General features: G+C 40.1%; 2 protein-coding genes across 4 annotated transcripts in view; one reads left to right on the forward strand and one right to left on the reverse strand.

The window, feature by feature from the left end:
* LOC141898141 (adrenodoxin-like) overlaps nucleotides 1-24,414 on the forward strand; it is a 48,856-nt gene that overhangs the window by 12,530 nt on the left and 11,912 nt on the right. The gene's annotated exons all lie outside the window — the stretch shown is intronic.
* Nucleotides 12,781-14,715, reverse strand: LOC141915078 (uncharacterized). Its single transcript, XM_074806483.1, has one exon. The coding sequence runs from the start codon at nucleotides 14,713-14,715 to the stop codon at nucleotides 12,781-12,783; it is 1,935 nt and encodes a 644-aa protein (XP_074662584.1).

Here is a 24,414-nt window from a genome sequence, read left to right on the forward strand (position 1 = left end):
CTCATTCATAAGTGGGAAAAAGTTTTTCCACATTATATTGATACCTAAGCGTATTTTGCTACCACAATCAATTAGAAAGTTGTAGCTCATAACGTGTTCTATGATTGTGGTGAGTTTCAAGGTAATTTGATTTCGTATATGGCCACCAGGGGGCGTTGAATAATACAATATCTTCGCATTTCTTTATTATATTCGTACCTATGCATATTTTGTAACCACAATCAATTGGAAAGTTGTAGCTCATGACATCATCTATGATTGTTGCGAGTTTTAAGGACATAAGTTTTTCTATATGGTCACCAGGGGGCGTTGAATAGTAGAATAACTTAGTATTTCCTAATTATATTGGTACCTAGGCATATTTTGTTACCATGATCAATTGCAAAGTTGTAGTTCATGACATGTTCTATGATTGTGGTGAGTTTCGAGGTCATTGGGTTTTGAATATGGTCACCAGGGGGCGTTGAATAGTAGAATGACTTAGTATTTCCATATTAAATTGGTAACGAGGCATATTTTGTTACCACAATCAATTACAAAATCGTAGCTGCTGAAATGTTCTATGATTGTGGTGAGTTTCAAGGTCGTTGGTTTTTGTAAATGGTCACCAGGGGGCGTTGAATATTGAAATTGTTAGATTGTTGAGCATTTGAAACCACTTCCCAAGTGGGCATGGTGTCCCTGGACCCCTAGTTTCCCTTAGCCTTACTCTATCCCTAGCAACCCACAAGGCAGTGGGGCTAATTAACCCATAACTGGGGCTTGGTTGGTAAGTAACCAGGGCATGTCCACACGCCGGTGGGCCTGCGCATCTTACCTCTGGGGGCCAAGCTCCTCCGAGACCTCAGCGCTCCGAGGTCTCAGATACTTTCACCGGTTGTCCTTTCTAGATTGACAAAGTCAAAAAAAAACTTCCTTGATAACATCATTGTCTAAAAATCGTAGACACACTGAGAGAACTTCTTGGTTGGCATAAGTATCGGTTACTTCGTCAGCTATAATAGCAAACAAAGCATCAGGATGTTGCAGACATTTGGTTAATTTTTCTCGAATTTGAAGTCCAATAATATTAAGAATATCATTCTGTACAGTCTTTGAAGTATATTTTGCATTTCTTTTACCAGTTTCAAGATGTTCACTGAAGACTTTGTCGTGTTTGCCAAGTAGATCAAGAATGGCCAAGAAGTTTCCCCGATTAGAAGTAGTAGATGTATGATCATCTCGATGACCTCGGAGCGGGATATTCTGCTTTCCACAGAAGATGACCGCTTCCACAACAGTCCGTAGAATATGAATGTTTTTTTCGAAAATCTCTTTTGACTTTTCACTCATACAATGACCGTTGATTCTGGTCTTTTCACAGAATCTTTCAAAAGAATAGCATCCGACATAGCATTTTTATGAAAATCGGTTTTTTCGTGTTTATCTAAGATTCCGTCAGAGCCTTTTGCGCGGCCATAGTTTTTGAAAGCACAGGAAACTAACTGTCCAGTTTTCACGCGTCGATCTTTAGGAGGAAACATAACGCAATACTTGCAGAGACCGCCCTGCAATGCTGGCAAATAGGCTTAACATGGATAATCAGAAAGCCAACTTCTCTGGAATCTCAATGTAATATATCGTTGTTTCGACGGCTTGTAGATCAATTGATGTTCAAATTCGTAGTTGTTTCCCGGTATGAAATGATTGTCCAAATAAGCAACCTTCTCTACGTTATCTGAAAAGAAAATTATTGTTATTTAGTAGTATTTAGTCATATGTTTAATAATGGTTACATGCGTTACTTTTTAGATTTGCATAGAATAGCTGATGTCATGCTATGACAAATATTTCGAATGTTAAGGAAAATTATACCTATCATATCGCCGATTGAGTTGTTGTTCTCATCACCCTCCACTTCTTCATTGATGACATCATGTCCCTCTGACGATTCATCGTGGTCTAAAAAGTTGACGGATTCAACAACCACTGGCGCACCAGATCTACAGAATATGAAAATATTCTAATACTTATGTACCCCTGTCAGCATGCTTATTATTTAAACTGCCCTTTTTGTATCAATGCAAATATCACAGGAAGGTTTATGTGCCGATGAACATATTTACCCTATTCGAGGTGCATGTTCCTCCAATGCCGCATCAATATGTTCTGCAGGTTCCACATCGGGATGTACAATAACAGGTTCGACAGTCGTCACACCAGATCTACATAAAGAAATTGATAATAGGCTCTTATGCAAAATCCTAATACGGCAATTTCATCGGAAAAACACGTTTAGCAGATTTTCAGTGCCCTTTTTTAAGATAAGAAAACGCGGGTGAAAACTATGTGCCCCTATCAGTATATTTATCGCATTTTAAGTGCCCTTTTTTATCAAAACAAATACCATAGACAGTGTGCCAATGAGCATATTTACTCTAATCGAGGTGCATGTTCCTCCAATGCCGCATCAATATGTTCTGCAGGTTCTGCATCGGGATGTACTATAACAGGTTCGACAGCCGTCACACCAGATCTACATAAGTTGATAATAGGCTCTTATGCAAGATGGTAATACGACAACGTCAATACCAAGCATGTCTATACCAAGCATGTCTACCACATTTTCAATGCCCTTTAAAGATTTGAAAACATGGGTGAAAAATGTGCCCCTATATCAGTATATGAGAATGAACTATGTTCAATAATATGCCCCTGATAAAATTCTCATCAGAATCATATTAATCCATTCTAGTGCCACCAAATACATCAGTTATGACGGGACAGACTAGGCCTACTAGTAGTACTATGTCCTCCGTTCGACGAACGAATTCTGTCGTGTTTCAACGTCAAAATTTCTATCTGATCACTATCTTTACCTGAACAAATCTGTAATCTTTGCTGTCTTCGACGCCGCCGCAATATTTTCCTGCTTTTTTTGTTTTCAATATCTTTCTTTTCGCGGCATATTCAGAGAAAGTTAATAAAAAAATTTCTTATCACTTCAGCTAGCGTAAGGTCGCCATGTTGTGTACCGAAACGCGGCCCCGGAGATAGACACCGGACAACGCGAGGCGGCAAACAGCCGGCGCAGGAGCACTGGATTTTTCAGCAGCACGTTTTTTAAAAAGGGCACTTGTCCAAAAAGGGGTGGGTTCGAACCCACGGAAGCTAACATGATATAAGGCGATATAACAGGCTATTTTTAGCCCACTTGGGACTTTAGTCCCAGCGGGCTATTGCGTTCACTTGTCGTCCGTCCATTCGTCCGTCCGTCCGTAGACGGAATCCAGTTATTTTGGGAAGTTTTGAAGACGCTTCAAGGTAACGTCTTGATATTTGGGTTATACATGTATCTACCCTAGACACATCTTCAGCCCAAAAACTGGTCCTGTCAGAATCAAGATGGCCGACTAGCAGCCATTGTTGTTCGCCAAAATCAGCACTTTTTACACATTTTTGAACTTTTTGAGGGAAATTTTGAAGACGCTTTGTTCAATTACCTTGATCTTTCGGATATATGTGAATCCCCCCAGGGCCCATCAACATAACAAAAATTGGGTCGGTCGGACTCAAGATGGCCGTCCTATGACCTTTTTAGTGCCCAAAAATGTTAATTTTGGCCCGAATTCTGAGTCCTGTAGCTTCCTACTGGTTTGCCATTTATCATTGCAATTTAAGATGGGCATTCTTTGGAAAAGGATGTTTTATACCTGAGACAGGTATTTTTCATCAGCCAATTATGATGCAATTGGCGGCCATCTTTGTGTCACCAGTACTCATTCGTAAGTGGGAAAAAGTTTTTCCACATTATATTGATACCTAAGCGTATTTTGCTACCACAATCAATGAGAAAGTTGTAGCTCATAACGTGCTCTATGATTGTGGTGAGTTTCAAGGTAATTGGATTTTGTATATGGCCACCAGGGGGGCGTTGAATAATACAATATCTTAGTATTTCTATATTATATTCGTACCTATGCATATTTTGTAACCACAATCAATTGGAAAGTTGTAGCTCATGACATCATCTATGATTGTTGCGAGTTTTAAGGACATTAGTTTTTCTATATGGTCACCAGGGGCGTTGAATAGTAGAATAACTTAGTATTTCCTTATTATATTGGTACCTAGGCATATTTTGTTACCATGATCAATTGCAAAGTTGTAGTTCATGACATGTTATATGATTGTGGTGAGTTTCGAGGTCATTGGGTTTTGAATATGGTCACCAGGGGGCGTTGAATAGTAGAATGACTTAGTATTTCCATATTAAATTGGTAACAAGGCATATTTTGTTATCACAATCAATTACAAAATCGTAGCTGCTGACATGTTCTATGATTGTGGTGAGTTTCAAGGTCGTTGGTTTTTGTAAATGGTCACCAGGGGGCGTTGAAAATTGAAATTGTTAGATTGTTGAGCATTTGAAACCACTCCCCAAGTGGGCATGGTGTCCCTGGACCCCTAGTTTATGTAAGAACGACCGACACGGCGGTCCAATGGTTAAGCGTACGACATTTCGATCTCGCACGCCACGCAGTCAACGGGCATGTCGTCAAATCCGTAGATGACCATGTCTCCCAGCGGCAACGGGTGCACATGCACTTCACCGAAAGGCGCCGAAGAATTACGCAACGGCGGATCCCAAGTAATCTCGGCTGCGATCACTATTTTACTGCAGAATGCACACGAGAAGTGCGCCGAAGGGATTCCTCGGTAAATTGCGGGTCTACCGTTGCACGTCGGGTGCTTGTGCACTACCACTCGCTGCGTGGTCTCGGGTCCAGTCTGAAATTGTTGCTGTTCTTTTACCGGTCGAGGAGCGTCCTCCGCGGTCACGGGCGGAACGATCGGCCTGAGTTGGGACTCCTGGGTGATTTTAATACGAGTCGGCATTGCCCCACCAGTTCTGGAACCCGGCACCGAGTTTTTCCAGCGAATATGGTTCTGGGAGGGTCCTGTTCCGCTCCTCCAGTTCTCTCTTACGTTTCTCTTGAAGCCTGCACCTCTCCGCTCGCTAACCTCCCTCCTCCGTCGCTCCTCCACACGCTGCTTATTCGCGGTTTCTTTCGACGCTGCAGCTTCGGCTGCCCGGCGTTCCCGGCTAGCGTGAGTAACTCGCGCAACGCGTCTTTTAAGCTCCCGAGCACTGTCATTTGACGACTGTTCCGCGATGGAACTATGGGCCGCATCTAGGACAGATGGGTCCAGTTTGGATAGAATTGGCGACGGATCTTTCGCCGGCAAGCATTTCGACGATGGAGAATTAGTGGTTTGCGGCTCCGACGGCGGAGAATTAACGGTCTGCGGCTCCGACGAAGAATTAGCGGTCTGCGGCTCCGACAAAGAATTAATGGTCTGCGGCTTCGACAAAGAATTATTTCTCGCGCGTTTCGTAGGTGGTTCGCCCTCATCCAGGGAGACAGGGAGGCTGGTCCCAGAGCTGCTCCACGACTTTCGTCGGGGTCCGGCGATCCCGGCGCGCATGTCTCCGGATCAAATCGGCCCGAGAGCCCGTCTTCCCGCACGCAAAGTTTTCTTAGTTTGTTCTGTTGGTGTTTTCCTGGGGAACTAAGTTGTTTATAATGCTTATACCATTGATCTAAATCAATATTGGTTTCGCATGAGCTAGGATTTACTACTATTCGCAGGGTTACTTCTATGTTTATCGTCTATGATCTTGTCAATATGATTTCCTTTTTCATCTCAATAAATTCCTGTATTACTTACGCTTTGTGTAATACGCAGATAGGTTCGGTCTTGAAATCGCCTTAGACAGTATTTTTAGCTTGTTGTTTTAGACTAGTTTTTGCATTGTTGCAGTCTCTATCAAATCATTTTTTCTTAGACTTATCGCTCGAATGGTTCAGCCACATTCGATTTTTTCGAGACATGCATAGACAGGTCGGTGAAAAGAATTTGGATGTCTGAATATGGACGTTGAGAAATGAATGATAAATGCACTTATGTTTTCACCGGTTCTGGAACCCGGCACCGAATTGTTCCAGCGAATATGGTTCTGGGAGGGCCCTGTTCCGCTCCTCCAGTTCTCTCTTACGTTTCTCTTGAAGCCTGCACCTCTCCGCTGGCTAACCTCTCTCCTCCGTCGCTCCTCCACGCGCTGCTTCCTCGCGGTTTCATTTGATGCTGCAGCTTCGGCTGCCCGGCGTTCCCGGCTAGCGTGAGTAACTCGCGCAACGCGTCTTTTAAACTCCCGAGCACTGCCATTTGACGACTGTTCCGCGATGGAACTATGGGCCGCATCTAGGACAGACGGGTCCAGTTTGGATGGAATTGGCGATGGATCTTTCTCTGGCAAGCATTTCGACGATGGAGAATTAGTGGTTTGCGGCTCCGATGACGGATAATCAACGTCTGCGGCTCCGATGCCGAATAAGTGGTCTGCAGCTTCGACGGGGAATTAACGGTCTGCAGATCGGACGAAGAATTAACGATCTGTGGCTCCGACAAAGATTTAGCGGTCTGCAGCTTCGACGAAGAATTATTTCTCACGCGTTTCGTAGGTGGTTCGCCCGTCTTCCCGCATGCAAAGTTTCTTTCTTAGTTTGTTCTGTTGGTGTTTTCCTGGGGAACTAAGTTGTTTATAATGCTTATACCATTGATCTAAATCAATATTGGTTTCGCATGAGCTAGGATTTACTACTATTCGCAGGGTTACTTCTATGTTTATCGTCTATGATCTTGTCAATATGATTTCCTTTTTCATCTCAATAAATTCCTGTATTACTTACGCTTTGTGTAATACGCAGATAGGTTCGGTCTTGAAATCGCTTTAGACAGTATTTTTAGCTTATTGTTTTAGACTAGTTTTTGCATTGTTGCAGTCTCTATCAAATCATTTTTTCTTAGACTTATCGCTCGAATGGTTACTGCAGGCTTGTAATGACTTTTTTGATACTGTCACCAACGGGATCTTTGAATTTCGCTTGAGTGAGTGAAAATTCCGGTTTCACTCGACCGTCCAAAACAACTAGTATATATAGTTCACTTCTTAATTAACTTATCAAAACAGTAAAAATTGTCGTCAGCTCAACCTGCGTTGTCGTTAGCTCAACCTGGGTTGGACGAAAAAAAATTCAATCTAAAGTGACGTGACAATAACTTGACATTTTCTCATTAATTTCTGTCTATATACTTGACATTTTCTCATTAAATTCTGAAAGTTTGAATTATAGTTTGCCACAGCAGATGTTGATCCCAAAATCCCACATTTTCACATTAATTTATGTCACAAAGTTCGAGTTATCTTTTGCAGCAGCAGCTCTATTTATGAATCGAACTGCTGTTGAAAATCAATAACATAAATCAATAATACCTCGAACTGCTGTTGAAAATCAATAACAAATTAATAATGCCGCTGTCATAATACCGCATGGTAAATGTTTTCACATGTCATGATGAAGCAGACATCAGAAGAGCTCTTTCCTCAACCATGGTGGCAATGAAGTTGCAAACCAGCTTACCCACTTCATTTTCATTTTGATTATATGACATGGTAAACTTAAACTGGTTATGATTTGATAAACTCTGTAATACACTCTAAGAAATGATGGTACTATGTAGCACCTTAAAGGGTACTATCAACTGCCACACTGGGAGCACCCTTATGCAGGCTATACGCAAAGCCTTTGTAAAGGGTAATAAATAGTACCTTCTCCTAAGGGTACGATATAGAGTCAATTCACAGGGTGATATTAAGAACCTTTCAACCTAAGGGTAACAGGTATAACCCATAATTAGGGTGATTAAAAGAACCATATAACAAGGTCAAGGGGGACTATTCAAACCTTCTTAGGGTAAAAATTCTAGTCATTCATTCATATACACAATAACCATATATTTTTTATCAAATACAGATATAATGTTGAGTATTGTGCAGTATTGTTTATAAACATTACAATTCAAGCAATACTTCGCATTAAATTTATCATTATAATTTTGTTTCTAAATGTATCAAAATTTCTAAATGTATCAAAAACATTCAAGTTGTTAATATATTTGTAAAATCGACTTATCTGGCCATCATTTTATATATGCAAGTAACATTTTTTTTCTCCAATCTTAAATATCATATTAGATGATATTGTATTTCACGCAATAATTCACATTAAATTTATCAATATAATTTTGTATCTAAATGTCAATTAAAATTCTCCCAATCGCAAAAGACGAGTGAAATATAAATCCCACAATCACTTTTAGTGTAAAACCGAAAATTCGGGTTCTTTATTGATTTTAACGTTAAAATATTTTAAAAAACTTTAAAAAAAAATTTTGTGGGATTTATATTTTACTCATCTTTTGCGATTCATGGCGTAGTTTTACTGCGTGAGCGTTAACTGTTTATTTTTCCAATAATAACATTTGATGCATTTGCTTCAAAAATGAATCAAAGTTAGTGGTACCTTTTCCTCCTCAATTTTCAATAAAAAATGTTCTATGAATGTTAGCGAATTCGATAATTCTTTCGGGTATGAGAGATCGAATTGATAATATAGTGCAATCACTTCACATACTGCCTCCTATAACTCTTACCCAGATTCGCTGATTATTATGATGCCATCAACATATATATATATATATATTTTCTGAATGTTAAATGGGTTTTTCCCTCGAATGACGATCGTGGGTGTTGCTGTTGTGCATTCCTGAAAGAAAAAAATGATCTGCTTAATGAAAATTTTTCAAAATACATAAAGGTGTCATTCATTTATTACATACGTATTAGGAGAAGAGGTAAGTGCATACTGTTAATGCTTTATTTATATGAAAAAATGGCTGATTTAACGCACATTGGGGGAGGGGGTAAAAAAATCCAAATTTTAATTAGGATTTTTAGGATTCCAGTTGGACAGCCATGGCCAAGATAAAAAAAAACAGTCTAAGACCATCGAAGTTCTTTTGCCAATCTAACTACATAAGATCCTATTTTTATGATTTAGGACAACTTTAGACAAAGTCATTGCAGTGCAACTCGGCCCAGAATCATAAAACATGAAACCAACATTGTTATTATAGAGCACAACCTTCTCTGGATTTTCTTTTAGAAGGTATGGTAACAAATCAATACTTGCCTTTAATTTCAAAGCTGTAAGAAATAATATTTCAAATAAGAAAAGTTAAAAAACTGCGCTTTCAAAAATCGGTGAAATATCATAACACTTCATGTGACCCCTGGTTATACTGTTAATGAACACACAGTTTTTAATTTCACCAACTATTAGAAGTTAATTTATCTACCCTAAGTGATCAAAACTTCAGTGAAATTCAGCGTAGATAAATGGAAGGTCACGTGGCATTGAGATTGTAAACTAATTGGTTTCTCACCCGATTTTGAAGCTTCATCGCAAGCTAGCTCCAATTCACTTTCATATAGCTTCGCAACGCATCTGCAGTTATGGAACCATTTGATTGGCGGCCCTTTATTGTTTTCAACAATTTCTCTCGAATCAGATCCATATCAGGCCTTGATTTCTCCGCTTCTTGATTGATGTATTTCAAATGTCTCTCTATAGATACATCTTCTTCCAAATCCACTTCAGCCACATTCGATTTTTTCGAGACACGCATAGACAGGTCGGTGAAAAAAATTTGGATGTCTGAATATGGACGTTGAGAAATGAATGATAAATGCACTTATGTTTTCACCAAATCCTATTATTCAAAGACAATCAATTCAAGTGATTCTTTAGAAAATGGTTGAATATTCTTTTCGGACATTTTGACCTGATGACTGACGTCGATGACTTTATTTAGGCCTTAACCAGTTACTTTAGTGACCTATGATTCTGTTCCTGTTCAATTTGATAATGCTCATTCTACATCATTGATTAGGCTGGTCCTTTGGCATTTTGCATCTGGCATTTTTACCGAACTAAGTGAATTTTGTTGTGTGATACTAATGCTATTGAGCAATGAGTTGCACATGTTCTAATTTCTGCGCCGCAACGCGACCGTTGCAACCGACCTGCGTGCTGTTGCGACTGGCAGCAACTAGTCGCACACAGTCGCTGACAACCGCATCGCAACCGACTTGCGCGGCCACTTGTGACGCGACGATCGCGTCGCGTCGCTAGGCCAACCTATGTCCGGCTTTAAGTAAAAAAACTCTTAAAAGATAATTTGATGATTATTTACAGTTATGCTGTAAATATACCATATAGTTACTGTAGAGTGCATAGCTACTAAGTTGTAAGATTTACATCATGCATAAGTCACTGATGATGGAGGTCATTAATATCGTTTTTTTCCTAGAGCAGGCAAAGAAATGCATTACGTTTTATACATGATGGAACTGAAACCATTTTTGTGACTGGTTTGTGGCGGATATCATCGCCGAAATCTACATCAATAACACCCACCAACAAAACTGGATCGAATCTAGGATCCCTACTTTAACGCATCAGCCACGACGTAGAGTTTTCCCTTTCTATATCGTATTTCGAAATCAAAATCCTGAGTTAACACGAGTTAGACCAGTCAAATCGGTCCGTACCTAGTCCGGTCCAAACTTAGACCAGACGAAATTTTGAGCCTTCACATGGCGTTTTTACACGCGTCGATAAAATCGCTTGTCACAGGGCCCACAAGATATCGCCATGGGTATTCTAAGTTCGATAAAACCTGCTGAATAATTAACTGGACCTGGATGAAGTCTAGCTTCAGATTCCAAGTAGATCATGCGTTCTTCATGTGACAGTAGCTGAACGGTTTCCTGTCCAGATCACTGGATGCCCGAAATAACAAATCGAAAACACTATTAGCTCCGGTATCAAGTTGTGGTTTTTATTCGACAATTTGCAAGTACAACGGAATTCCTTGTTTAAAAATCAATAAGGCAGGCACACACTGAGAGTTTGGTAACTAAATGATGGACGAACATCGAAAAGCAATAACGGGAAAAGAAAAGAATAACGGAAAGAAAAGAAAGGGGGAGAGAAAAGACCTTGAAATATAATTAGAAATACAATTAACTTATCACTGGTAAAACTGGTGGAGGCAACGTTCCAAAAACCCCAAAATTTGTGTAACTAACTGGCTGCACCGTTGAATACAAATACTTAATGTTAATTGATATTTCCCCTAGTTAAAATAAGTGAAACCCAAGTATTAAGTTTAAACTCACCAGAAAGAGATTGATATAAAAGCTCCTAGGGAAAAATGGGAGGGGAAGAGACTTCCCACACACGTCTGCTCCAAGAAAGTTCTAAAAACTGTGTGTCAAATAAAACATCTACATGTAGGCCAAATAAAACTATATATCCCAGCAGGGGATATTCCAAATTACTAAAATCCTGCACCTCCACAAGTCTTACCAGGGACCATCGATCCAAGTCATGTCATTACCAACAATGCGGCGCATCGACCTCTGCTCATGCGCGCAACAATAGGCCGCGCTCGAGTCGACGGCTGACTGAGTTTCTATAGACCAACGAACTTCAAATCGCTGTGCTAGATTCCTGTTTGTTCCTTTTGATAAACGGTTTTCGACATCATTTACCAGACACCTTCAGTTATATGCTGCAAAAATATCATTAAGTTGCCAGAATATTTAATCCCTTCACTTTTTGAAAACAATTTTTAATTTGGATCTTGTTCAAAAGTGCCTATTGCGTAACGCGCAAGCGTGGTCGGGTTGTTTTCACGAGATGCAAGGCTAAATTAGAAAATCAATACAGAAATAAAGTTTTCGACGAGTACAAGTATATGAAAAATCCTACTCTGTGGTACTAAACACAAGCAGGTGCCTTTAAAAAAGTTCCCTTCACTTTTACCCTGAAAAATTTAGAAAAAAATCAGAGCGCGATGCGGACGCGAACTACTAACCTCCCGCTTTGAAACCAATCGCTCTACCCACTGTGCCATTACGTGTGCTTGTCTTCTGACCCAAATTTATTATCACTTTTGTTTGTATTTCTAAATCTTGTTCCAGGTTATTGCATAATACCAGCTCTCTGGCTACCTTGGCTCGGGGCGAAGCCAAAACAAAACAGCGGGCGGGATCCCGGGTATCATGGATGTGTAAACTGCGGTTTACTCCGCTCGATTATTGAAATATTTTTTTTAGTGACAAACAATTTAAGGATCGTACCAACTCGGCGGATATCACCGTCGACACATTTTTACATTCCCGGGCAAAAGATCCAACTTGAGGGAGTCTACTGTACGTCCATAACAATTAAGAACAATCTTTGAAGCTACTATGGGTGGGACATGCGGTGCCTTGATTGATAATCCTTGATAAGTATCCTTGATTGAATTTTTAAAGATCCTGAATGAAGACGACAGCAGCTTTCAGCCGTGAGAACCAATTTTTCAGCGAAAAGAAAACGAGAAAAAGATCCCTTTCTGCGGACAACTGTATAAAAAACTGAGATCTATTAAAAGATTTTTCAATCTATTCTTTATTACGAAAATCAATGCTGTAATAACATATATAAAAAAAGACTAACAAAAACAAATTCGGAACACATTTACATTGCACATTTCAAAGTACTTAGGACGGTATGAAGTGTAAATACACCAATAACACCACATAGGCATTGGATAATAGGTGCTTTATATATATCAACAGTGATACCCTTTTTAGGAAACAGGCTCCAATATATATATGTAGATAATTCACTGGGAATATCACCAACAAAAACTACATCAGGCTCCGGTTTTATAGACTGATATTAGCTTTAACCCAGGGGTTAACTCAATTGAAAACGAACTTTAGTTAGCCCCTGGGTTAAAGTTAATTAAAACAAGTTTATAAAACTGGCCCCCCGAGGTCTACTGACCAGCCAATTCTCTCCGCATCAATAAAATACTTTTGAGCCTGTCATAGTTTCTAGCATTTGTTTTGAAACCTAGTTTCTGAAGCTCCGACTTAACACCCTCTACAGTTGAAGGAATTGGAGCCTGTTTCCTAAAAAGGGTATCACTGTTGATTTCATCCAAAATTTTGCGTTTTTTATTTTGAGCTCTGCTTTTTTTTTCCTCGTCCCAAAGTTTCGTATTTTCTTTAGAATATTTTCTCTTTTTTCTCTGGTGACCTTCCTTATTTAAATACTCGATACGCTTCAATACTGTAAGAGCATCTTTTGGTCCATCACTACGGTTTGATTTTGACATATTAATTGACTTAACTACGTCATTTAATTTCTCAATACTTTGACCACTGTATCTACTAATGGGCCCGTGCTCTTTTATCAAAAACGGAACGTGGTACAAGAGTACATGCATATAGGGCGTCACATTGGCCTTTTTATACCCTTTGCGTTTACTGCCTAACGACAGAAATAAATTCACAAATGATTTAGCTTTTTCAAAACAAGACAGATGATTGTGGATATCAGTGCCACCGGTACTAGTTATATACGAATGCAGAGAAATAAAATCAGCCCACAATTTAAGGACATCAGTCATTGTATCTTCATGCATGATTTTAGAAGTTGATAGTTTGTCTGGAAGTTGATTAAACAATTTCTTAAATTCCGACCCTTGCAAAGAGCTCCATTCTAATTTTCCAGTTCCTTTCAATGTGACTGGATCACGGACCTCCCATATATGGAACACTACACCACATTCTTGAATCAATCTTACAAGTCCATGCAAATTTTGACCAATGACTGATGCACTTAAATCGCGGGCAAATGATGCTTCATCGTCTACATCTTTGATATCGAAGATTAGATTTCTCAGGAGAACATCTCCAACCCTGAGAAGTAAATGCAGTTCATCAACTACTAGATTTTTCATATCCACTGAAAACAAAGGTAATCTCTCCACACAAAATTGTGATCTCAAGGCGTCATCGCATAAGTTTTCATGCGTTCTTGCGATATAATCATTGTGGTAGAAGTCCCATGCTTTTGAAGTATCATATCGATCATCTTGTGATACCTTACACCACGGACATGAATATTTTGCCGTAGAACCTTTTAATCCTAGAAACATTTGAATAAATTTCAAGTCGCCACCTAAAAGTATATTAATCTCATAAGTTTTCCCATCAATATCTATCTGTTTTGATGATATTAAATCATTAATTTCATCTATGAGGGGTTTCAAACCAGTTTTGAAATTTTCATACGACTCAGAACCTTTTAATATGCCAAGTGCTATGGGCTTGTCAGGTAGTCCTGCATTTAGGAAATTAAACGCCACCGTAATAAAATTACTTGTCTTTGTCATACGTGCGCCATCGCCACTAATGCGAATTTCAATCTTTTTACTCGAATCCAAATTTTCTTTTTCAATTTTGCTGCAAATGGCCTCTTTCAAGCTAACATATGCACCAGGAATGCCCCCTTCAGCCCTATATATCGAGAAAATTTTGTTGAGAGATTCGCGGCATTGTACGATTAAACTGTTAGATGGTAAACTCCCAGAGTTAAGCATAGATATTTCATGATACGCAGCATCACTGACACATAAACTATCTAAGACGTACAATAAATCCTGAATTCTGCTTTTATCCATATCTGATAATTTATCAAATGATTTCTTGCTACTACTTTCTTCATCAAAATCTAATCTAAACTTCTGATTCTGATCACAAGAATCTCTAAAAGTTAAAGTTTCAGGAATCAAACCAAACGATTCTGCAAACCAAAGGGCCCGCTCAGCTTCATCCTTGAGGATTTTCAACTTCCTGTTGACTTGACTCTTCGACAAATCTTTAAACGCTTTACCACTATTGGTAATGCTAGGTTTTTGATACATAGTTTGAATGTAGTTTTTCAAATTTCTGTCAAGTTTGTCAATAGTTTCACATTTTTTTTCTAGTGTGTTTTCAAGATATTGATTTTTCTGCAGCACACCCTGTAATTTTGAGGAAAGTGATGACAACTTTTCCACAAGGTTCTGATTCTCTGAAACTATATTTGACAGATATTCACTAATATGTGCTACGTTTAAGACTTCATCACTATGAATTGCAAGAGAATGAACTATACCTTGAAATTTTTGAAATTTCTTTCCACCTTTATACAACTTATCTTTCCTAAACTTCAAGCATACACTGCTGCACAGATCGTGCAATCTATTCTCAACACGAAATGCATAATCAGAAATTTTGGCATATTTCAAGCCAATGTTAACCATAGAAATATAACTTAAATTTTCATGAGATCTTTTTAACCCATTTAGTTCACGTAAAAATGCATTGCTTAACTTCAATATAAACGCGATAGGTGTACTATTTATACACCGCTTTGTATCGACATATCCAACAGTTGATAACTGAATCTCTAATGCCTGGTGAAATTTAATTTCACAGTAACTACCACGAACTAAATTGTCAGACATCTTTAACCCTTTCAGTGCAGAATAAGTAATACCTGAAAGTACTGGAGATAATTTAAAACTTTTCAAAAATTCAACACTAATGGGTAGAGTGTCTACACCGCGACGCAGTGTATCGTTAGTTACTGATATTCACTATGTTTGCTGCAGTCATTTATTAGATATAAATTACGTCGGGCTGCGGTGTACTCGCTAAGTCTTTCAGCAATTTATACACCGAACTGCAGTATAGATGCACTGAAAGGGTTAAAATAATTATTTCCTATGGGCAGCTAGTTCTTTAAAGACTTAAAAATAAAAACTAACGGAATGTCTAAAAAGAAAAAGACAGCTAAAACAGTCAAAGTACAGTATTATTGTAAAAACAGTCATTCAAAGAGTTAATTTGTCACATGCACGGGACACAGCAGTGAATACGATGACTTCTTTAGGTTGCTGCTTTCCACGTTTCAATTCTCCATCTTGGACATAATATATTGGACGAGTGAAGCTAAGCCTTGGACGTATCTTCACTGGAAATGTTAGTTTTACTCCCTGCCCGTGTTTGTCCAAAACATAATACCAATTGACATCCAACGATAAATTCTCGAAATCAGCCAATTCGAGACTAATAAATCCTTTTTCGCATGGGTTACCTTTACGATAAAACACCGAACGATAAACATCCAGAGGAAATGGAATTGTGATGGTCAAGTTGCCCTCCAATAATTTTGAGCGTATATGCGACATGAAGACATCTGCTACCTCTAATATTTTCGATTGGTCCACAGCAGGATTCTTAAAATTGTCAAGAATTTCTTTTGGTATGTGGTGCTTTGGTTCCCATGTACTTTCGTGAAGATTGTAGTGTTGCCAATGGACGAGATACTGAAAATTAAAGATTTTTCAAAGCATGAATTAAAAAAAAAACAAGAAACTAATAGGCTATCGCTCTTTGTCAAAAGAGGGGTTGAATAGAGTCGTTCAAGACTGTCACATTGTCAATTACCCTTCTTGTCAAAATGGTATGCATGGTCATTGTAAACAGTATTTAAAATGAGTAGGCCTAGGTACCGACTTGACCTGACTCTTAGTCTTGACACATGGCTTTTAGGACATCTAGATTTAGGCCCGTGACGACCTTACCGACCTATTACATTGTCAATGTACAAAATCTCAAAATCATTTTCTGCCGACATTTTGAGACAGTCGGCAACGCAAAATTTAACATTTTTTCTGAAGCTGGTTCACACTCTGTCAGAATGCCTACTCGACCCGGTAAAAAGTAGCCTAAGCCTACCTACCCTAGTGTAGTATGGATAGAGGCTGACCGGTATTGTTTTCGTAGGAATGATATATAATAGCTTTTAGAGGGATAGCCTAATTAGGATAGTGGTGCGATACACGTACATTTTTAGGCTCCTAGGGCAGGCTGTTGTTGTTTAGTTAGGTTGATTTATGAATTTTGTCTAACGAAACTTACTTCCTCGGTTGATTCCTTGTATGTTATCAGGCGCTTGATTATATACCACCCCTCTAGAATATCCCTGTGCTTTCTTTGTGGTTCTCGTTGATATCTAACAGCTTCTCCATTAGCTAAGCGTTTAAAGTCGATCTTCTTGTTACGTAAATTGTACGGAGACTGATCGGTCTGATCGCTCGACGCGAGTAACCGGGGTAACCGGGGCGCAGCCATCTTTGAACAGCGCGCTCGTAGCGGTGACTGGGAAAATCAATATGCGCCGTATTGTTGGTAATGAAGCAAAATGCTCCAGTAACCCAGGATGAGCAGTAACCTGGACATCTCTGCTAAAAATCAGCAATTTAACTACTGAATTCTAAGAAATTCAATTTACACCGGCCTAGTTAGAAATAAACAAAATACTACATACTGTGCCCATGCCACATTCATTTGACCAATTCATTCCTGTCAGGTTTCGACATTTTTGCGAATGCGATTTTATTCTATCATGCTGAAACTCAAAAGCGACGTTTAAACACGATTCAAAATATGGTAAAACGGATGATGATACACGAATATTTACAATGAATACGAATAGGAATATTTATTTCACTCCTAACATTCCCATGGTATATGGAGGATGTAATGGAGCCAAGGATCAGGGGGAACCAATCCTTAGATAGCTTCCTTTTACTAATTAGTTTCTAATATAAAAAAACAACAGCTATGACAGTGACGCAGTGAATTAAAATACTACTAAAGGCTATTTATTTACATATGAATAATATAAACACGTCGGATCTTCGGATCTACTCTATTGGATGACGCATCCATACGTGCCACATAGAACGACGATTGCGTACTCACACAGGAACCTTTCTTTACGAAATCGGATCACTCGCGGGCTTCCTTGGAGCACTGACACCAATGACCATGAAAAACAAAAACTTCGAATCCGGATTGAGACTCACACATCTAGGCGCGGCGACGATACATTTTACTCACAATAGAATCTCGACTACTACCTGCTACAAGTTACAAAACATGGCTACTATACTAAAACAAAAGATGGATTGCTCCTACCAAATCTAAGTGCCATCGGCAACGTAATAATACGTAATAGTAAAAAATTAGGGTGACTCCTAATAATGCCTATGAGTGATAAGTATAATATATAAGTGCTAGACAGAACAGAGGAAAAAACAGTATTTACAATTATTTACATAAACAGTAGTAAAAGCATTCCAGAGTTGATGTTTCACAGAATTCTGCAAATATTTCCATGAATTCTGAAAATTTGAGGACGCTATTTATTGTCTTGCAATTGCTGTTGGTCCAACCGATTGAATGGACTTTTTTCACAACTGATAGAATGAATATGTATTGCTTTAGTTACGTTTGTGATTTATCGAATTCCAATCATCTATTGTTCAGCGTTCCACCTTTACCAGAAATCGCTACAATTTTATCCTTCACTTTTTTACACCAGTTATGTAATAAATGTCATTTTATGTTTTTGATTAAATGCTGGTAGCACAATATTTGACTTGATGCGGGGAATGTCTCTTTTACTACCTTGAGCAATGCTTTCGATTCATCTGTTCCGAAAGTCAGGGCCTCAATGTATGCCTATTCTGTCTTTACTTTTTCCGGAGTTATAACAATTAAGATCAGTGTGCGAGATTAATTTCATGTGATATGAACCTTTGTCTACTTTTACTAAGCACCTAGCTCCCAAAAAATTAAGATCAACTAACTCCGGCAATGGATTAAGGAGCACCTTTAGACCAAACTGTTCTTGAACGCTCGTGTATTCTCGGTTTATTTGGCGACTTGGCAATCGTCCGGGCTGTAGCCGTATATCTCACTTTCATTAGCCAACTCGACTTCCCACAGCTTTTTCAACATGCTATTCAAATCAGCGCTGTCAGTGACTGTGAAATGTAGAAATGCATGCTTACTAACGACGGATCATTTCTTACCAGAACGCCCTACACATGTCCAACCGAGTGTGGCGAACGATCGGGTCACGGTCGTTATTGAAGGGTTCTTCAATTGAACGGTGTAGTTCTGCATGATGAAGTCCAATAAGCAAGCTGATTTTTGCATTCATCGGTACAGGTGGAAATGCTATGTCTTTCATATGTGGAAAAGGATTCTTAGCCGCATGATAGAGATATGTTTCAGAGTACCAATTTCCTTGCTGTAACGGTCATTTAAACTAGCGAAGGTGAATTGAGTGGAAGGTATGGCAGGCAGACCCAACCATATTCATGTTTCATTCCGACAATTCTCTGTTCAGACGAGCGCTGTTGCTATCTCTTCCGAAATATAATGTCGGTGCTATAGTCATCTAAGACGATAGTCGTCTAAGATGGCGACTATTTTCATATGATTATTCCCATTAGCAACAATAACTGGTATCGTACGGAGGAATATGTTCTATATCGTATGGACAAATGTGCAACAAATAAGATGATAGAGTACTCTGAAACCGGAACCAGAATGGTGATGCCCTACTGCTGACCAAACGCGACTAGCTTACTCCAAGCCCGTTCATAGGCCTTCGCGGTTTCCATTGTCACGGCCACTGCTAATAGGCGTCTATAGTGGGCTTATACTTTCTGGTAGCCAAGACTGGGGAATCGGCGTAGGTTGAGGGTAGGCCTATGGCACTTCCACGCAAAATCGACGAAACTGGAACCGAGAAAGTAGGTCGGGTAAAATGTTATATTTACCGGGTATGTGTTCGCTAATGAAAAAACAATATTATATTTCAAACACACAGAGATCATCATAGCCTTATCTTGTGATGATTGTTTATTAATCACGTGGACCACAGATTAGTTATCAGAATTAAAACATATATCGTAAATAAAATCGTTAAGCGATGAGCCTTCTGGGTACGATAGGTGGTGAATAACCCTAAAACCCCGGACCTTTTAGGACTACTCCTAGGGGCGAAACGTGGGTTGGGGTACCGTGCGGCATGAATGGCGTCTGAAAAGGACCCAGAACTCAACCGTTGAAAGCTCTTTGCTGACCCTTTCATGGATCACGTCGGGCGCTCCCTAGCGGACTTGAGGTTATCCATGCATTTGGTAGATGAAGGGCCCGTGAAAAAACTGTCTATGCGAAAACCAGAGGTAAAACCTTGGATAATAATGTCACGATCCTCGGCCTTGTAATCGTGAATGTACTTTCTTAGTTCGGTAAGTTTGACCAGCGTTGGCAAATTATGATTTATAGGCCTGGTCGTTATGCTTATATCCACTCGAGGGGCCTGGCGTTTTTTTGACGCGAGCAACAAGCGGCCGAATGTGGGCCTCTGCATAACTTGCATTGATGTGCGTATATGCAAGGTTTACGCGAACAGGATGAGGCGGCGCTATTAAATGCGTAGCAGAATTTGACCGCCTGGGCCAAAGATGCCTGAAAGGGCTGTTTCATGTTATTACTTCGAGTCTTAGCTTCCAACCACAGCTCCCAAATGAATGGTTGAATAGATTTCGCCCTCACCCACTGATCGATTGACTTTATGGTTGTAAGCCTAAGTGTCGCTATCGATACGTGAGGCATTTCCTGACCGGGTGCGGGCAGTACGTTAAAGGAGTACGAGGCATCGAGCTTATGTGAGAGTACCGCAAAGTTGAGCCATTTCCCTGACCAAATAGTTTCTTTAATTTTATCCGGCACTAACGCATCTAATGCTACCGCAGAAGATAGGAGAAAGCCCGGTCCGCTCAACTGCGGTTGTTGAGGAATACCCATACTATCGGGTGCAATATAAGGAGATATCCCTGCTTCCGGCGTTTCCAGATCCAGAGCCTGTGGGACGGTCTCCTGTTGAGGCGTATTTGTAGCGGTGTTTGCAGGGATGGCATGATTGACCTGAGGTAACAAAGAGACTGCTCTTTCGAGCGTCTCCAGAAGGCAGTCTGCCCGAGCCTCCTTCTGTATGCCCATTATACACAATGCAGCTATTATTTCTGACAAATGTGCAACAAATAAGATGATAGAGTACTCTGAAACCGGAACCAGAATGGTGATGCCCTACTGCTGACCAAACGCGACTAGCTTACTCCAAGCCCGTTCATAGGCCTTCGCGGTTTCCATTGTCACGGCCACTGCTAATAGGCGTCTATAGTGGGCTTATACTTTCTGGTAGCCAAGACTGGGGAATCGGCGTAGGTTGAGGGTAGGCCTATGGCACTTCCACGCAAAATCGACGAAACTGGAACCGAGAAAGTAGGTCGGGTAAAATGTTATATTTACCGGGTATGTGTTCGCTAATGAAAAAACAATATTATATTTCAAACACACAGAGATCATCATAGCCTTATCTTGTGATGATTGTTTATTAATCACGTGGACCACAGATTAGTTATCAGAATTAAAACATATATCGTAAATAAAATCGTTAAGCGATGAGCCTTCTGGGTACGATAGGTGGTGAATAACCCTAAAACCCCGGACCTTTTAGGACTACTCCTAGGGGCGAAACGTGGGTTGGGGTACCGTGCGGCATGAATGGCGTCTGAAAAGGACCCAGAACTCAACCGTTGAAAGCTCTTTGCTGACCCTTTCATGGATCACGTCGGGCGCTCCCTAGCGGACTTGAGGTTATCCATGCATTTGGTAGATGAAGGGCCCGTGAAAAAACTGTCTATGCGAAAACCAGAGGTAAAACCTTGGATAATAATGTCACGATCCTCGGCCTTGTAATCGTGAATGTACTTTCTTAGTTCGGCAAGTTTGACCAGCGTTGGCAAATTATGATTTATAGGCCTGGTCGTTATGCTTATATCCACTCGAGGGGCCTGGCGTTTTTTTGACGCGAGCAACAAGCGGCCGAATGTGGGCCTCTGCATAACTTGCATTGATGTGCGTATATGCAAGGTTTACGCGAACAGGATGAGGCGGCGCTATTAAATGCGTAGCAGAATTTGACCGCCTGGGCCAAAGATGCCTGAAAGGGCTGTTTCATGTTATTACTTCGAGTCTTAGCTTCCAACCACAGCTCCCAAATGAATGGTTGAATAGATTTCGCCCTCACCCACTGATCGATTGACTTTATGGTTGTAAGCCTAAGTGTCGCTATCGATACGTGAGGCATTTCCTGACCGGGTGCGGGCAGTACGTTAAAGGAGTACGAGGCATCGAGCTTATGTGAGAGTACCGCAAAGTTGAGCCATTTCCCTGACCAAATAGTTTCTTTAATTTTATCCGGCACTAACGCATCTAATGCTACCGCAGAAGATAGGAGAAAGCCCGGTCCGCTCAACTGCGGTTGTTGAGGAATACCCATACTATCGGGTGCAATATAAGGAGATATCCCTGCTTCCGGCGTTTCCAGATCCAGAGCCTGTGGGACGGTCTCCTGTTGAGGCGTATTTGTAGCGGTGTTTGCAGGGATGGCATGATTGACCTGAGGTAACAAAGAGACTGCTCTTTCGAGCGTCTCCAGAAGGCAGTCTGCCCGAGCCTCCTTCTGTATGCCCATTATACACAATGCAGCTATTATTTCTAACCCTATGAAATGGTTATCTACAGAGACTTTATAGTTTTTTATTCAGGAAGTTTGTGACACAGCTTCTTCTCATATCCACCAACTCTTCTGAATGCACACTGCCACCAACCTGCTAGACATCTAAGTTGTATAATATTTCAGAGCCATCTTCTTATCAACTGAGTTGATCTGTGGTTTGACTTTCGAGATAATTGTGTCTTAAAGCATCTTGCAACTGCAGTATTTTCCAAACCTTATCTTTTTTCTGTTTATCTCTGCCCGTTTGGTTACTGGTACAGTGCAGAGTGGTACCTAGATAATATATTTTTTCTGTGATATTACATTATCAGCAATCTGGGCTAATTGCTACATCCTCATTGATTTATTTTTACCAGCCCCATCAGTAGGTATATCCCTAACAATTGCTCCAACTCTCCGACAGTCAAATTTGTAATAGTTGTGTTAGGTCACGTCTAGCAAGCTCATGTATTTGTCAACTGGATGATGTCATCAACTGTAAGTTTAAGCATTTAGTGACAAAACCTAACTTTATGGTGTCCAAATTTAAGCCTGGTCGACGAATGAAGCTGATTTTCTGTATGATACAGTAGCACTATAGTTTCAATGCTTGATGTTTCTTAATGAACGAGCTTGCAGACATGAGCTGGAGGCTCCTGCTCCACTCCTTTATCAAACGTTGGATCCACAGCCGCCCAACCGTCTTCTAAATCTCTTTGGTCCCTGAGGTTGACTGGAGAGGGTCCACGGCTATCTAGTGCATTATCCCCAAACACTGGACCCTAGCAATAAAACCTAGGAATTACTGCTTGCGCTTCAAAGATAGTGCTTTTTAATGCGATCTTTGTCATGACAATCCTGCCCTCTTGATAGGATAGTATCTCTCTTGATAGGATAGTATCTTAGACTCAGCAATTTGGATGGAGTGGAGGGCATCCCAAAATTCACTGGAATTGGATATCGAGAGTGAACCACAGGGTCCTAAATGTGTATTTGGAACCACCTTGAAAATTGTTGAAACACTTAATAATGATAACACCCCAATTGGGTCACTCATTTGAGTCATCGCTAGCTTCGGGTCCTGGCTGTTGACAACCAATTATGTTAATTCTCATTTGTATAGTGCAAAACAACACCACATCCATGTTTCAATTGGCTTGGGGTAAGGAGCAGTATGTACAGATCTGTTCCGAGATTTGTCAAGGGCAATGGCCTGTTATTTGTCACTGCCTGAATTTCTCTAGTGAGTGTTATCTTTGAAATGTATAAATTACTTCCCTTAGACCATTTTATGGTTGATTTGCAAATCCTGGTTATTCCTGTAGACTCTGTCGTGTGTGAATGCTTTTAATTTGTCACCCCCTCCGTGGAAGACTTTGTTAACCTGGAAATCTGGTTAATCATAGCATTTAAGTGATCCAGTACTTTTCCTCAGTTGAGTCCTTGTTGATCTTATCCCATAATAATCCATAGTTTTGTTGGCATGCCTTATTAGTAGTGTGCTTACAGGTGAATTTGCTGGTGCAATAGACTCCAGTTGCCTCTGAGGCGACTGTCTCGGATAATCGGATGCCTCGGATCAAAAATAAATACCCTTTTTAGCCGACTTGGGACTAAAGTCCCAGCGGGCTTGCGTACAGTTTTCGTCCGTTGTCCGTCCATCTGTCCATCCGTTCGCCTGTAGACGGAATCCAGTTATTTTGGGAAGTTTTTTGAAAAGACACTTCAATGTAATGTCTTGATATTTGGGTTACACATGTACCTAACCTAGACACATCTTCAGACCTCTGGCCCTGTCAGATTCAAGATGGCCAACTGGCAACCATTGTTGTTCGCCAAAATCAGCACTTTTTACACATTTTTCATGGGAAATTTCGAGGGAAATTTTGAAGACAATTCAATCAATTATCTTGATCTTTTGTAGGTATTTGTATCCCCCCCCGGGCCCATCAGCATAAGAAAAGTTGTGTCGATCGGACTCGTGATGGCTGTCCTGTGGCTTTTTTGTGACCAAAAATGTCACTTTTGGCCCGAATTCTGAGTCCTGTAGCTTCCTACAGGTTTGCCATTTTTCATTGAAATTTGTGGTGGCTATTCTATGGAAAAGGATCTTTAATACCTAAGACAGATATTTTAGATCTGTCAGTTT

This window comes from Tubulanus polymorphus, chromosome 1 (assembly GCF_964204645.1).
Source record: "Tubulanus polymorphus chromosome 1, tnTubPoly1.2, whole genome shotgun sequence".
NCBI classification, from domain to species: Eukaryota; Metazoa; Nemertea; class Palaeonemertea; order Tubulaniformes; family Tubulanidae; genus Tubulanus; species Tubulanus polymorphus.

Bases quoted from the DNA above. Each gene is read 5' to 3' on its own strand.
- LOC141915078 (XM_074806483.1), bottom strand. From the start codon at position 14,715: ATGTATCAAAAACCTAGCATTACCAATAGTGGTAAAGCGTTTAAAGAT.